The sequence below is a fragment of the Macrobrachium rosenbergii genome, chromosome 47 (genome assembly GCF_040412425.1).
Source record: "Macrobrachium rosenbergii isolate ZJJX-2024 chromosome 47, ASM4041242v1, whole genome shotgun sequence".
Classification (NCBI taxonomy): Eukaryota; Metazoa; Arthropoda; class Malacostraca; order Decapoda; family Palaemonidae; genus Macrobrachium; species Macrobrachium rosenbergii.
Window position 1 is genome coordinate 31,982,416 of NC_089787.1, and position 15,990 is coordinate 31,998,405.

At 34.1% G+C, this 15,990-nt stretch overlaps 1 protein-coding gene across 3 annotated transcripts in view; it reads left to right on the forward strand.

Moving 5' to 3' along the window:
- LOC136830737 (putative helicase mov-10-B.1) overlaps positions 1 to 15,990 on the forward strand; it is a 61,165-nt gene that overhangs the window by 27,343 nt on the left and 17,832 nt on the right. For all 3 annotated transcript variants that reach the window (XM_067090546.1, XM_067090544.1, XM_067090545.1), the window contains exons 9-16: positions 1,235 to 1,372; positions 1,783 to 1,957; positions 4,848 to 4,990; positions 5,644 to 5,811; positions 6,191 to 6,338; positions 8,841 to 8,977; positions 10,329 to 10,451; positions 14,582 to 14,796. In XM_067090546.1, coding sequence (XP_066946647.1) covers positions 1,235 to 1,372; positions 1,783 to 1,957; positions 4,848 to 4,990; positions 5,644 to 5,811; positions 6,191 to 6,338; positions 8,841 to 8,977; positions 10,329 to 10,451; positions 14,582 to 14,796 — 1,247 coding nt within the window. The remainder of the gene's footprint in view (positions 1 to 1,234; positions 1,373 to 1,782; positions 1,958 to 4,847; positions 4,991 to 5,643; positions 5,812 to 6,190; positions 6,339 to 8,840; positions 8,978 to 10,328; positions 10,452 to 14,581; positions 14,797 to 15,990) is intronic.

The window sequence follows — 15,990 nt, forward strand, 5'->3', positions numbered from 1 at the left end:
TGTAATCTGTTTACATCATCTTCCAAAAAATTTTGTTGGTGACGTCTAGTTACAATATAATCCCCCTTGCTACGCCAGGCAACTCACTAGATTAACTGATTTATACTCTAGGAAAGTTTGCTTACAAATGTTCATTGCTGCACGAAAGGGAACCAAGCTTAAGTCACTGAAACACATCGTACTATTTGTTTCAGTGCAAACCATTTACTTGTAAAAAGGCTACATGTGGCTGTTAAATGCATCAACCAGTATAGTCTTGTTTAACAGCAGCCCAGCAGAGACTACCCAGATTATCAAGGATTGATTAACCATTTGGATGATCACTAATTCTTACTTGTGATCACAGTTTTTTTTTTTTTTTTTTTTTTTTTTGCATACACAGTAATAAAAACTAGTGGAAACTCTTCATTAGGCTCAGTGCTTCTGTGCAAGTTACAGGGTTTTTTTTTTTGTGAACTTGTTAAACAGAAGAAATTTTTTAAGTATCCCTTTCCCTCTCTGTATGAAAGCCAATTCCTCATTTTTTTTTTTTTTTTTTTTTTTGCTAACAGTAATGTAGTTTTTTCAGGTTAATTTGGTAATTGATACTTTGTCGCTTGGTTAGCGAGTCAGATTTTTGTTGCTAAGTTAGTATTATCCAATTTTCTATGAAGTTTTATGTATTTATTATTTTTTGCAAAGTGTGGCTTCTATATTACTTATGATATTTGACTCATGAAGAAGTCGAGAGATTTTCAAGATTTGTATTGGTTAGTATTGTTAATGAGACAGTTATTTTAGGTTCTGTTAATGTATGGTAAGCTTGCCTTTGTATATTTGCATTTTGTAATTGCTTTTGTGCCTATATTTTTTTGCCTCATCTATGTTTGTGTTGTATATCTTATCTGTATGTTAGAGTTGTTTGTCTGCTAGGACATCATGATATGGTTGCTGTATTATTATTTTTGTTATTTTTTTTAGTTACGATCCACACTAAATGAGCATGCGAGCTCAGTGCTACTGCCGTTTTTCTTTTGCAAGTTAAGCACAGTGCATATCCAGGGCATTTCAAGACGACAGATTTTGCCTATTTTTAAGTACTGTATAGGTTTTTATATGAAAAAATTTTGAGTTATTTTGTTTGGGAAAATTAGGTATTGTTGGTCCATTGTAACCAGTTTATTTTCTAAATACTGTAACTTTATCTTGTGCAGTTGCAGTGCCCCGCATTTCTTGAATTTTTTTTTTTTCTCAGTGAGGGCCGGTCTTTCAGACCCCGTAAGATCCGCTTAGAGAATTACAACTACCGGCCGAGCTTGAAACATATAGCATCTAAGAATTTCAGTGTGGCCAAAGTTGCATCCAGTGAAAAAGAAGAGACTAATTGGCTGAGGTGAGTTTTTAATTTCTGGTTTTTCTTGTTTGAAGATATGTACATGATGTATTTGATAATTTTAGTCCAGTATTCCTATGCAGTAAAATAGTGCATTTCAGTAAATTTATTTTTTTCTTATAACAATGACAGTCAGTGGCTACAAGAAAAAGTCCTTTTGGCAAGTCTTATGAGAACCTGGATATGAGACTCGGTGATCTCTTAAACTATGAAATCAGGGAAAGGACATAGGTAGAGCTCTGGATAAGATGGGAGTTCGGACAGAAGTGCACGAGACAGAACACTGGAGAGAATGTATTTCGTGTCTACCCTGGAAGGAAAAAATCTGTTGTAAAAACATTAGCAGTGATGATTATGAGTATTATTAGAACAAATTTTGTACCCTAAAGGTTACTGTTTTTTCTTTCTAGGTCACTAATGAAGTCTGGATTAAATGAGAAGTCGTACCAAGATTGGTTCCAGACAATGCTCTGGATTGAAGAAATGCAGATGGAGAAGGATATTCAGTTTTACAGTATGCCGGAAGCTAGGTTGAAGAAAGTGCAACCACAGAACTACTCACGGGCTGAATGTGTTGAGCTACAGGTAAAACCCACTGTTGTTTGAAGCTAGGGAAATTTAACCCCTCTGTCAGGGTTTTGAATGCATACATTTTTTGTAACCAATCAGAGATTATATAGTTGGAATGGCTACATGTTCTTCAAATACATTTTTTTGTTTTTTATATAAAAATTTATTCATATTTACTTTTTTTTATACAAACCCAGTGATCGTAAGATTTGACCTGTGCATTGCATTCAGGTTCACAAAGCAAAGCCTCTTAAAAGAAAATTCTTGGGTTCACAATACGAAGGGTCTATTGCAGTTTTTCAAAAGTCCAAATAACACCAGAAATTGTGTTTGAAAATTTGCAATTTTCAAACAGCAATATCTTGGTCGATTTTAAGATATTTTCGTAATTTTTGTTGTATTATGAAGCAGAATCTAACAACTTTATGGTGCAATTTTTTTTTTATTTTTTTATTTTATTTTATTTTATTTATTTTTTTTTTTTTTTGAAAATAAAACTTTGATATTATGAGTTAATCGAAAATGCCTTTTTTCCCCTGATAGTGACATTGTATACAACAATTTTTTGAAGTTATTTTTCGAGATGAAAAGTATCGTTAATATTTAAAAACATTAGTGATACTGAAAGGAGCAAAGTTCTTCACGGTGATACCTTTGAAATTAAAATTGAATGCAATTTGAAGTCGCAAGTGGCGATTGTTGTTTTCGTTTGTTATTTTTTTTACTTTTTTGGTATTTTTTTTTTCTTACATTTCTTGATCTAATAAAGATTTCTCAAAAATTTCTTTTGCATGTTGTGTGGCAATGTGTTAGCTTTCCAAAAATATGTTTGTGAGCATTGTACCTTAAAAAATAATTGTGCTGTAAATATTTTTGTTGATGCATTTATGGTTAGGGAGTGTGAGCAAGTGTATCTGTAGCATGTTAATTTCAGTGCATAATTTTTTTTGTGTGTTTTTATATTGATTTTCAATCCTTATCATAATAATGGAAAATATAGAAATATCCTATAATACCTGACATGCAATAATAATGAACAAAAACCTGCATTTACCTTGTTGATGTAGTCGTTCGCTCATTGGCTGACGCATACTCTCGTTCTACTCGCTATTGGCTGAGCCGCCCAGCTGAGTTAGACCCTTCATATTGTTAATTTCGCTCTCCACAAAAGTTACCATACAAAGTCACATTCTCAGCAGCTCACAAGGCAAAAAAAAAGTGCATGTTACTAGATGTGATTTTTTACCATGTTAGCTTTCGAATTTTTATTTTCTTACGCAGGTTAAACTGAATAAAATCCGGGAGTTTTTGGGGGGGTTTCAAAAAATGACCCTCTGGACTGATAAACCCTTTGTATTGTGAAAGCCCCGTGTGTAACCATCTCATGGACTGTTATGGATACCCAGCTAATAGATAATCTGTCATGCCGCTCTCCAACTTGAACAGAGAGGGGAAGAGCGGAGGGCTTGTGTAGTTGATGATTAAAGGCCTTATATAAAGCTAGCATGAATCAAAATTTGGAAAGGAAGACAAAGCACGTGAAGCTAAACTAGTATGAAATGAAATTGTAATATAGGAAAAATAGCCTGTCACTCTATAGCACTGCTGTGCGACATTAGGAATTGGCTTACATTTTCTGATCATAAGATCTTTGTATGTCTGTGACAATTATTTATTTTCTTGCATTAAACATTTGATAAATACAGGCATATCATGATACATATACTGTTTGTAGGAATGTATTAATTTTTGAATTTTTTTTTTGGTTTGGGTAGAAGGAAGATTGGATGACAGCATGAAAGGCTAAAATATAGCCGAATATGTGAAAATAACTGTATCACCAAAAATTCAGTTGTAGGGTAAAATTTGCTGCTAACAGTAACATATTTGATGGCAGATCCATGAACTGATGGCACCAGATGAAAGATGCGCTGATTCATGACAGTTGCTGAATTACAGAATTTCAAATTAAAGTAGTTAAACCAGATCCCACCAAGCCAAAGATTTAGCCATGTTCCTTAAAGTCCTAACCACCACTTTTTTTTTTTTTTTTTTTTTTTTTTTTTTTTTTTTTTTCTCTCTCTCCAACTTGAACCGTTTTTCTGATTCCAACCACCTGGCTGTTTAATTTTTACCGGTTATTAACCTTTTTTCTGATTCCAACCACCTAGCTGTTTAATTTTCACCCTTTATTACTGTTATCCTTGTAAGGGGTCGCCACCTTCCTTTCACAGCACACTGGAGATGGTCACAAAGGTCTTTCACAGCACTCTATTGACCATGCTCTGCCCCCAAGTAAATTACTTCCTGCCTTTTACTTTTTGTCAGTTTCCTTTGGCCCCTTTTTCACATAGCCATCGAACATTACAGTTTTACCTTGCTCCAATCTATGCTCATTTAAGAACATCTTTTTGGCAAGTTACATGAGAGTTAAGGAATGTGATTTGGTGACAAGGTTAAATTACTCTTTGTAACTCACAAGTGTATTGGTTGTTTTAGGATAAACCAGTATGTTTATGTATTGAAAGAGACAAATTAAACATATTGACTTAGTAATTTTTCTGTTGAAATTTTTCTGTTGAATTTTTTATTTTTCTATTTTTTAACAAAAGGGTTCCAGTTAACTGGAAGACATTTATTAAAACATCATATTTTAAGGCTAACTGTAAAAGAATTGCTGAAAAATCATGAAGCAAATTATATCTGTATATTAAATTTTGCCTTTGCTCTGAAACATGCATTATATGGAGGGGGCTGTTCATGACCCAAGTACTATCAGATCATGTATTGTTGCATATTACTTGTTTTTGGGTAGAAGTATGCAAGTGGATCATGAATTAAGTTAAAAGAGCATTATTAATTATTCATATTGTGTAGTATCTTTTTATATATATTTGTTTTTCAGGTGTTGGGGTTAGCTGAAAAAAGACCTTCTGTATTGAGAGGTGATAGTGTGTTCATAACTCATTATGGAAAAAAAAAACCTGTATATGAAGGTGTAGTTCACCAAGTGAATGAGAAGTCAGTGCATTTGGCTTTGAGTTACCAGTAAGTAGCTAAATTTTAAGTGGCATGATGTAAAACAGTAGTGTTCTGAAAGGTCTGTAAAATAAACATGTAAAGATAGAGCACGTCTTAGTGGCATAAAAAGAACAATTACATTCTGACAAATGCTAGGCATGAAAGGAACTTATGAAACTTGAGTTTTCACAATACAATTTTATGGTGTTCTAAAGCTAGTGAGAAAATAGCAACCATAGATGAAGGTGATTTCTTGAACTTTTGTAACTCGAGTAGTGTTTTCAGTCACTTGGAGTTTTTAACTCAACCAGCTCGTTTTTAAAAAATCTACAATAGCTCCTTGGTAGTGAAAATGCAGACCAGCAGTGAGCTGCAGCGGAACAGCTTCGAAAGGGATATATATTTTCTTGTAAATAAAAACCTTGAATTGAGACGTCTGGCAAAACAGGATTTTCTTAGTCAAAATAAAACGACAGAAATCATGATTGTCATACATCTTTGGAAGTATGTGCAGGCTATGCTACAGAATTAAATAATTCAAAATATACTTTTATACTTTACCAAAGAAAGTTTAAAGGGTTTAACAGTGCTAGAATTCCTCCACTTCAGGTTTAGTTATAAATTATGTTGATTAAATATTAATGTTTTAGGCAAACAAGTGATGTAATCATCTCTTTCAGGTTTATGAATACCTTTATTGACAACTTGAAAGTCAGTGTAGAATTCACTTTCAACCGACATCCATTGCGTGTGAGTCACCGAGCAGTTGTTCTAGCAAAGGAGCTCTCCTTATCCAATTTGTTGTTCCCCGAGGGACCAAAATCTTCACCACCCCCAGTTGAAATATTGTAAGTAGACAGAGGATTACTAAACTTAATTTTTTTTTATTTATTTTATTTTTTTTTTTTTTTACAACTTAAGGTGTAGATTTTAATTAGTAGATTTGGCAATTTGGCCTATCCTGTAAAAGTTAAGAATTTTAACTTGATAGTGTGGTTGAACTACCTAGCAATTATAATAAGTATGTAAATTAGTTTACAGCTTATGCCCACACAAACTTAGAGATATTGTAGCTTTTTAGTCATGCAGGAGTTTATAATGAAAAGAGAAAGGGTTATGACTGTGTTTACCTTGGAAACAAAATTTATAGGTGATGCTTTATTGAAAATAATATAATGGATTTTAAATAGTGATTATGTATGTTGACATGCTGAGTTATTTCACCAGGCCATTCAATCGCAAGATTCAGGATAATAAACAGCAAATGGAGGCTGTGTGTAATATTGTTGCTGGAACATCAAAACCAGCTCCATACATCATTTTTGGACCTCCTGGCACAGGGAAGACAGTGACAGTTGTGGAAGCTATTAAGCAGGTAGGGCTTCAAATTTGTTTTTTCTTACTTGATTATATTTATATTGTGGCATATCTATACTGTCAAAATTTACCAGTTTAATATAAGATGAGGTTAAGGTGTGGAAGTCAGACTATCATAGAAATTTCATCACTTGGATGAGCAACAAATATTTGTTGGCATGTAAGTACCTGTTAAGGAAAAATCTAAATGAATTCCATCCTGTCATTAAATGAGGATAACCGTCCCATGTTTAACCTAATTTTTCATATTTGTGAAAGCAAATTTAGCTAGTGTTGTTAGTGAAACATTTAGACTTAACTTTATTTACACTCAGTATTTTAAGTGAATGCCACTAACACATTTCCTAAGACCATCACATTAATCTTTTTTCTTTAAGAGTATTCCAGGTCATATATTTAAATGTTGTTTTGTATGGTATGGTATTAACCTGCAGTACAGTTCTTGTTAAGCATTCATTGAAATTTTCAGTATATGAATTTTGTTGTGAAAACTAGGTTATTTTTTGCCCCTGAAAAATATGTAGGTGGTGAAACAAAATTGATGTTTTGTGTATAAACCCATGACTGTAGTCCTGCCTACAGTCACACCACATCACTTTCCAGACATGACCAAGAAAGAATCAAGCTAGTCATCTGAAAATGGTTATTCCAAGTGTCTGACCACTACAAGGTCTGTAGGGTTAGGAGGAATGTAAATTGCCTTTAAAGTGATAGGTTGATAGTAAGAAAGTCAATTTAGTTAAAATTTTGGGTGGGTTTGGTATTAAAGGACCATCACTTTACAACTGCTTGAGAAGCTGTTACATTTCTGGGGACTACGGTGGATCAAAGCACGTCCTCTTCAGCTGCAGTGCAGAAAACAAGTACCCCAGCTGACTGCACTCCGTGACAAGTAACCAGGATTGGGAAGAGGAAGAGGAATCTTAGTTGGAAGCATCCTTATCATTTTTGAAAGGGGGTAATAACCTGCCCCACATAAGAGAGGGTCCAGTGAGAACAAGTCAGGTCCCAATGATAAAGACTCACGAAATATATATTTCAAATAATCAGAGGTAAATGATTGACTCCTTCAGCAAGCTGGAACACACCATGCCTATCGATAGTTGCCCTGCCAGGGAACTTGCTAGTCTGTCAGCAATTGCACCATGACTTTAAAGGTCCTCAGTTCCTGGACACACCAAGATCACTTTCATATGGGAGCCTTTGTGAATGGCTGCCTTCAACCATTTGGATAGAATAATTAACTTTGTCGTCCAATTTGCCAAAGATTGTTTGGGTGATGCTTCAAAAATAGTTTTAATTTCAGCTGAGGCAGTTGTTTTCACAAATCCAAAAAGAATCTTACTAGTTGCTGATGTTGGGGAGGCGGCCTGTGTCACCTTTTTAATTCATAGATTTGCTACATGTTTTAAGGCCAGAAACAGTTATCTTGTGCAAGCCAGGAATTTTTTTTTTTTTTTATAATATTGCATGGCTTTGGAAGATGAGTCAGCAGAGGCCATTGATGCCTTCTTACCACATGCATGACTGGTCCCCAGATGCTTACTAATGTCAGCTTGTGCTTTTGGTTACCTTCATTCAAGGAATATGGAGCTATTTGTCTACTTAAATGACATTATTGAAATTCTTGTCTTTGCTGATTTTAACTGTGAAATTTATCCCCTTCTGAGTTTCAAATATCTCGCCTGTCTTACAAGTCTGAGTTTCAAATATCTCACCTGTCTTGCAAGATCATGAAGTTTGAATCTCCCTTTTCCAGACCATTTAACTTCCATCACCTGACCTCCACTCAGAGATTGCTAAATACCAAATTCTGATCCTCTGCTCATGACTGGCCAAAACTTGGTGTGGGAGAATAGACCTTCTTCATCTGAATCATACGTTGTTTACTTCAAGATCGTAACACACACACAGTTTGAGATGCTTACAGGCTGTTGAGTCTTTATGATTAGTTTAATTTTTTTATCAAAAGTATTTTACAACCCTTACTGGTTTGACTCAAAACCTTATTTTTACAAAGATATGATTTCCTGCTCTCATTCCACAGAAGAAGCTTCTCTGCCTCAACACACACAATCTCTCTCTCTCTCTCTCTCTCTCTCTCTCTCTCTCTCTCTCTCTCTCTCTCTCTCTCTCTCTCTCTCTCTCTCTCTCTCAGACAACTTGGGGTTTTATTGGTCATGCATCAGTACCCCTTGAAGGGTAGTACTTGTAAAAGTGGCCACCCCTATGAGAGCTGATAGTCAGCTCAGTGGTCTGTTTAAACTATCTTAATAATAACTTTTAAAAGTGTGTTTCTTTTTGTATTTGGGCTAGCCCTAACGGAATTGAGAATGTTTACCTCAATGGTCTGGTTAATAATATAGTAATAATAATTATAATAATAATCCAGATGTGTCATATTCACTTTACAGAAATTGAATTGGGAATGACTTTAACCGATTCTGATGGTCTTTAGTTCTTGTTATTGCTTGATAATAAGTACTTTCTTTTCTTTTAGGTTCATAGACGCTTGCCCAGCAGTCGAGTGTTAGCTGCAGCACCATCAAATGCTGCAGTTGATCTTATTGCAAAGAGGTTATTAGAACATGTCCCCAAGGCCCAGATGCTTCGAATGCATGCGCAGTCTAGATCTTAGTAAGTATTTTCCAGGGTTGTAGGAGTCATTGAAGCCATAATTTCATTCCTTGAATTTACACTTATTGTTAATTTGTAGTCCTCATAAAGGAGATATAGAAGTTGTTGATGTAGTAAGCTTTGTTATTGTCAAGGGCTCTCCCCACTTCGCAAGGAGGTAAATATTATCTACTTCATTGTCTGTGTTATAAAAATATCTGTGTATTTAATTAAAGCAGTAGGCCAACGTTGTAAGCCCCCCATTATAATGTATTTGTCTCTCTGGACTTATTGTCAAGGGGATTTGTTTCAAAATTTCATATGCATTCAAAGGAATTTGGTTCAAATTTTTATGTCATTGCTCAGCCAATACTTAAAATTCTCCTGTTAGGAAACTTGGAAAGTCAACCGTTTTTTAACTGTGTAAAAAAAAATTACAGTGCAAAATATTTTTTGTAACGACAGATTTAATGACAGAGCTTCATTGAGTTCCTACTGTCATCTCAGGGATATAGATTTTAACTATATTTTCATACCTAGTAAACAGATGCAACAGTCAAAAATCATAGAAAGGGTGCAGTCATAGTCAGGAAACATATGAAGCAAATGAAATTTAATTAAATCATAAGGATAAAACTCGCCTAGAACTTGGGATTTCTTGTTCAGTTGAACTCTTAGGTACTTGGTATCTTTCCAGTTTAGACTTTGTTCAGAATCTTTTTTTCCTTCTTTTAATTTGTCATAGTTCACATAGTTCTTGAAAACTTTTCTCTTATAATATAGTGCTCTACCTGTGTGGTCTCATAATGATTGAAAACAAGTAAGTAATCCAAAGCAAAGCAGTGACATGTCATGACTTATTTCTACATCATGAACTCTTTTTGAGTACCTGTAACTGTTGAATGGTAATAAGAAAGAAGTTGCTATCTATTTATATGTGTAAATATATTTATCTATACATTAACATGTTGATTTACATAGTGTTCTCATGTCTAAGTAAATCGTAAAGTGTGAAAAAGGTTTAAAAATAGGCTGTGGTATGGATATTTGAGACGCAGAAAAAATAAAGAAGTTCAGTGATAATTTGTTGCTCATAAGGTCATATGCGTAATAAACATAATTCGGTAAAGCTCTTTAAAATTTTTATTTTTTTTCAAGCAATAAAAGGAAATAGGTGTATTTTGTAGGGAATGCTTACTCCATTTTGAGGTTCAGTGTATTGTTGAAAATAATTGTACTTCAATCATAAGTCCAAGTTTTCCCTTGTTCTTTTACATATGCAGTATAAAAATATTGTAGTTTATGTTAAGATTTACGACGTGTTACATTTTCCTATTTTAAGCTTATAAGACATATTACATTTTGCTTTCAGCAACACTATTCCATCAGAGCTGCTGGAAATCTCAAATGTGAAAAATGACTCTGTTTACAACTTGGAAGACAGTGCAATAAAGGGGTATCGCATAATTTTGTGTACATTCGTGACTGCTGCCAGGTAAGAAAAAATTGATGTTAAACTTTCATTTTGTGTAAAAGTTTGTAGTTCAAATTGAAATGAGGGTGATTACCCTTTAAGGTAACAGAAGGCAATGCTTGCAGTATGCGGTTATTTTCACGGTATAGATAAGAAGGTTATATTCATTAGAAGTTCCGTAGTTTTAGTGTCGGGTGCACTGTGCTTATATTTTCTTGTGCCAAAAAGAGTCTTATAAAGAAGTTAGCTTATTTTGAGATTTAGTTATGAAAAGTTACCAATGAAAATTAGGTTCTAGATTTGGTAGCGTAGCTCCTTTTCACATGTAAATGAATTTTTATAAAATGGCATAACTTTAATCATTGAAATATCTACCTTGCTTTATGGCTGTAAGCCTAGGTTTTACTGTGCAATTGTGTTTAGCGTAATTTTTCAACCTTTTGTTTTTCATGTTTTTGCAACACAGGCTGCTCTTGTAAAATGCGAGAATAATATTGATAGAATGCCCCAAATCTTCGAAATACACAATTTAGGAATAATACTTCTTACAGGAATAAATATATAGTGAACCTCACTTGAACGAACTAATAGTTGGGGAAGGTCACCTTTGAAAGTGAAGCATTGTTTTTTCCGTGTCCTAAGTGATGTTTATCGGTAGGCTAGCCTCAGCCTAGGTGCGATAACCAACGACATATATGAAAAGATTCACATTATAAAATAAACTGATAGTAAAGATAATAAAGCCATTTCTACTTATGTATTATTGGCATATCTTAATAAAAAATAGCCTATTCTCTATGCAAGCTCAGTTGACAAAATGTAAACATCGAATTTAAAAACTCATTATTATTTTGGTGGTAAATAACTATTTAGAAAAATTCAGTCATGTGAATGATAATTATGTACAACAATTATCGTACATTATCGTATTGTTAGGGGTTTGTGATTGGCAATGAGACATAAGTAACACAATGTTTCCCTTTTAGGTGACATGTTTAGGAAAAACATGATATAGAATCGTCTTTGTTATTTCATTTATATTGAATTTCTAAGGATACAGTAAGTAAAACAGCATTTGTTATTTACATAACCAGTATTTCATAAGTTACATGTTGTTGCAAAAGCTAGCATATACACAGATGGTTTTGTAATTTAATCAGTCGGCTTATACTGTACTACAGGTATGAGATAAATTCATGAAAATGTGCCATAATTTTTTACCTTGTCTTATCTAAAGGTCGTCTTGTACATTGAAATATATGATACATTCTAATTTCGCATCAGTGTTGAGGTTAGTGCATGAGTAAACGCTAACAGTAGCAGCCACTACCCTTGGCCGGATTTTGTCCGTCAGATCTGATGTCTGTTGTTTCTGGGTCCTTTAAAGCGAGGTTTAACTGTATATGGGTGACATAATGCCAAGTCTGGTTGCCTATTTTCCATTTGTGATTATTGCGTATGGATTACTCTATTCCAAGTTACGTAGGTGTATTAAAAATGAAGTAAATAGAAACCAACATATGTAATTAGGAGAAATGCCTTTGATGTGGAAGGGCATGGTTGTTATCTCTTAGGTTGCAGCCTTTGTCATTACTGCATATGTAATACATGTTACTGAGTACTATAAGAATAAAAAAAAAAATTAAAAACAAACAGTACAGCGCTGTTAATAATAATATTTCAGTACACAAAATAGGTAAAATATAAATGGGTCTTGGTCCACTGTTATCTTTATTGTATACAAGTGATATGGTTGTTGGCCTGGAAAACGATGTTCAGTAGCTGATGATGCAACACATGTTGGTTTAGTAAAGGCTCCAACTTATGAGAAGTGAAGCTGCCCTCACCATTATTCAAGACATGGACTGGTTCAGTGAAATGTGTATTCAGTTGGGTATGAGGCTGAACTCCCAAAAAATGAAAACAATCGATGAGCAGATCTTGTACAAATTTTCCACCCCATCCTCCCTTTCTTGTGGATGGGACTCTGCTGAATGAGTCTAAAGCTTTTAACTGTTCTAGATGTAACTTTTGACTTGCATCTTACTTTTGAGAAACCTCTAATGAACCTTTGACTTGCATCTTACTTTTGAGAAACCTCTAATGAAAGGTTCAGCAAATGCTGTAAGAAAGTTAGGTATTGTTTGGAATGCTTCATATATTTATAACAGTTATAAAATCAGTGCAACCTGTTTTAGATCATTTGTCCTTCCTTGACTGGAATACTCCTCTCTGGTGTGGATATCTGCTTCTGCCAGAGATTTATATCTTTTAGATATAGTGGTTTGTGGTGGTAGGTTTCTGTTTCCTATAACAGTTATGACTGGGACCAATGATGTATGGTCTCCTGTGTGTCAATTTTTTGTAATTTATATTTTAACAGATCTTTCACATTCATAATTGATCTCTGGTCCCCCTTCCCTGCTGAGAGCAACCAGATTCGCTGAATAGCAGAACCAGTTTGCAGTAAATGTGCCTTGCTGTCAAACTCCTCAGTTCCAGAGGTCCTTTATTCCTCACACCGTTGGACTTTGGAACAGCCTCCTTGAGGATGTCGTGTAATTGGAACTTCGGATGTTCAAATGAAGATGCAATGCATTACTAGCTTAATAAATCTCCTTTTTATTTTAATAATTTACTTATTTTATTTATTTATTTATTTATATTTTAATAATTTACTTATTTTATTTATTTATTTGTTTATTTATATGTTGATTTATGTGGTTTACTAATAACTGATCTCCTCTTTCTGTATTTCCCATTACTTTGTGTAATTTTCTTTCGAGTGAACCTACTGTATATTCTTTGGGAGCTTAAATTTCAAGTCAGTGGCCCCTTTGGTCTTGTTTCATATGAATAGGGTTCATCTGAATAATAATATGAATCTTGTTATGGAAGAGCCAAAAGCTATATTGGGATGGTTTTTAATCTTGATGTGCTTGATTTTATTGTAAAATGTGTTAAAAAAAGGATGATATTGTATTACACATTCACTGCATTTATGACATTGCAACAATTATTACTATCTGCAGTGTAACTTTTATGTTTTGTGTGATTGTTGTAAACATAATCAACAAAATACACATGAATGTGGTTATTTCAGTAAATGAAAGCAATTTATTGCATGTAAAATTAAAGTTTTTCATAAAAGAAAGCTGGTAAAGATAGCTTGTACATGTCCTTCACACAACACCTGGGAGAAGAATATGTGATTATGATCTTTTGGCTCCTGTGAGCACCAGATTTGGAAAGCTTAACAAAGACCTGCTTGGATGAGAGCTGTGAGAAGGGAGGCTGAAGATAAGGGTAGATTAGTGGAAGAAAAAGCAATGGAAAGGCATGAGTGGCAGGATTTCACAGAGATGCAATCGAAGGGCATGAGTGGCAGAATTTCACAGAGACCCTCTGTGCCATACGCATTGGAGGTGATGGTGATGCTGTTTATTATAATGAGGTTAATCTGCTGCCTCTCAGCATTCGCCACTTTTTCTCTTCTTAGACTTCTGATTGGCTGATGTAGCCACAGGGTGATGTAGCCACAATTCTTATTGTTATAGAAAGTGAAAAGGATAAAGTTGTTTACGTGCACCGCCAATTCATTTATCACTTTGCAATGTTCAGTAATTATTGTACATCATGTAGGTTGGTAGACTGATAATTGGTTTGGCACAGCTTAGGATGTGTGTGATTTAGGCTAGGCCAGCTTAAAATTGTAGCTGATTTTTTTTTTTTTTTTTTTTTAATGAATGGTTAACATATGCATGACTTACTATTTTACTGGTTCTTCTTTTCAAAGAAGGCTTCCATATTCAAGTTTTTATAATTTTTTCCTCACATTTGAAGATGGGCTCGCATACTATAAAACTGATGTGTGTATCAAGACACATTTTATAATTCTAAGTCTATCTAGCACCACTAAGAATTTTGCAGTTTAAGAGCTCACATATAAAGAGAACATTTTATATTTGCCCTTCATCCTTTTGTGGCATTATTTGTGCATTTGCAAGTGTTTTACAGCATGAAGTTCAAAGAATTTTGCAAGTATAATTTGTTTTTGTTTTTTGTTTCCATTATCACTCATGTGACAGGATTTCATAAGTTTGAGTGTGTTATTAGTTTGTTTTGCATCTTTTCGTTTTCTTTAATTACAGAATTGCATCTGCTTCTTTCCCACCTGGACACATAACTCATGTATTCTTGGATGAGTGTGGGCATGCTATGGAGCCTGAATGCATTGCAGCTCTAGCTGGTATAATTGAAAATGATGGCCAGGTTGTGCTTGCTGGGGATCCATATCAATTAGGCCCTGTCATAAGAAACCAGCAATGCTTTTCAAGTGGAAAGCTCTTTACCAGCAATGGCTTAGGTAAGGAAATACCGTAACATTTCTAAAAAGCTGATGCAGCAAACTGTGCATAACTTTAAAAAGTGATATGCTCTGAAGTGTCCTTAGTTTGTAATTTGATCTGACCAACCATATGAGAGTTAAGTATTTGAACTTGTTGGTGTGGTTAAACAGCTTAGTAATAATGGTAGTGATAAATTGATAATTCTTTTAGCCTTCCATTTGACTAGTTGTGTTGAAAATTGTAGAACTGTATGAGTGTGGTTACCTGATAAATATTTGTCCATGTTTATGGAGAGAGTTCGTCAACAACAGTGACGGCATGGAGCTAAAAACTTCTTTATAAGTTGAAGCGTACTTAAAACAAGTTTGCTAACACACTAATTATTACCACTATTTGAGGGAATTACTTAATACTAAACACTTTGAAACCGATTAAAAAAAAACAAAAGTAATAGGAACTCATAGCAAAGGCAATCTCAAGGAAACCTGAACCAAGCCAAGTTTAATGCTTAATAAAAAGATATTGGAAAATTTCAAGAAATTCAATCACACGGGTCAGTTGTAGAGCGGACACGCAGGTATTCAGTTACTTATACACGTCTGAATTTGTCTAAGGTATTCAGTTACTTATACACGTCTGAAATTTGTCTAAAATATGTACTTTTTATTAGATTTTGATAAAAAATTTCTAAAAGCTTTCAAAGATTATAATATGGCAGCTGTTTTCCAAGATACCCACCAGATGGCCTCTAATATGTCTCATGTACCAAGATATTAATGTGCATTTGTTTGAATAAGTTGACTGTGATGGCAGGTTATGGGTTTTATGTCATAACTACTGAATTAGATATGAATATGTGTGATATGGTAGTAACTCATTACTCACCTTAAAATGCTGACAAGAACATTCTGCCTTGTATTCATATTTTGTCAGTATGAATAAGAAACAGAAAAATATGTGCTTTGTTACAGGCTGATGAACTTCAGAACAGTGACCTCATTAAAAATCTTTCACTGTAGTTTAAAATACTAGTATAGTGTGTACTATGATATATATGTAATTTTAAATGATCAGTATAAAAATATAGTTATGATGGACAATTTATATGCAGGAAATATGCATGTTACAACCAACATGCAAAATGTATCGAGACAATGGGCCATGGTTCACATACACAACTGTGATCATTTTTAACATGAGATTTGGTAGAG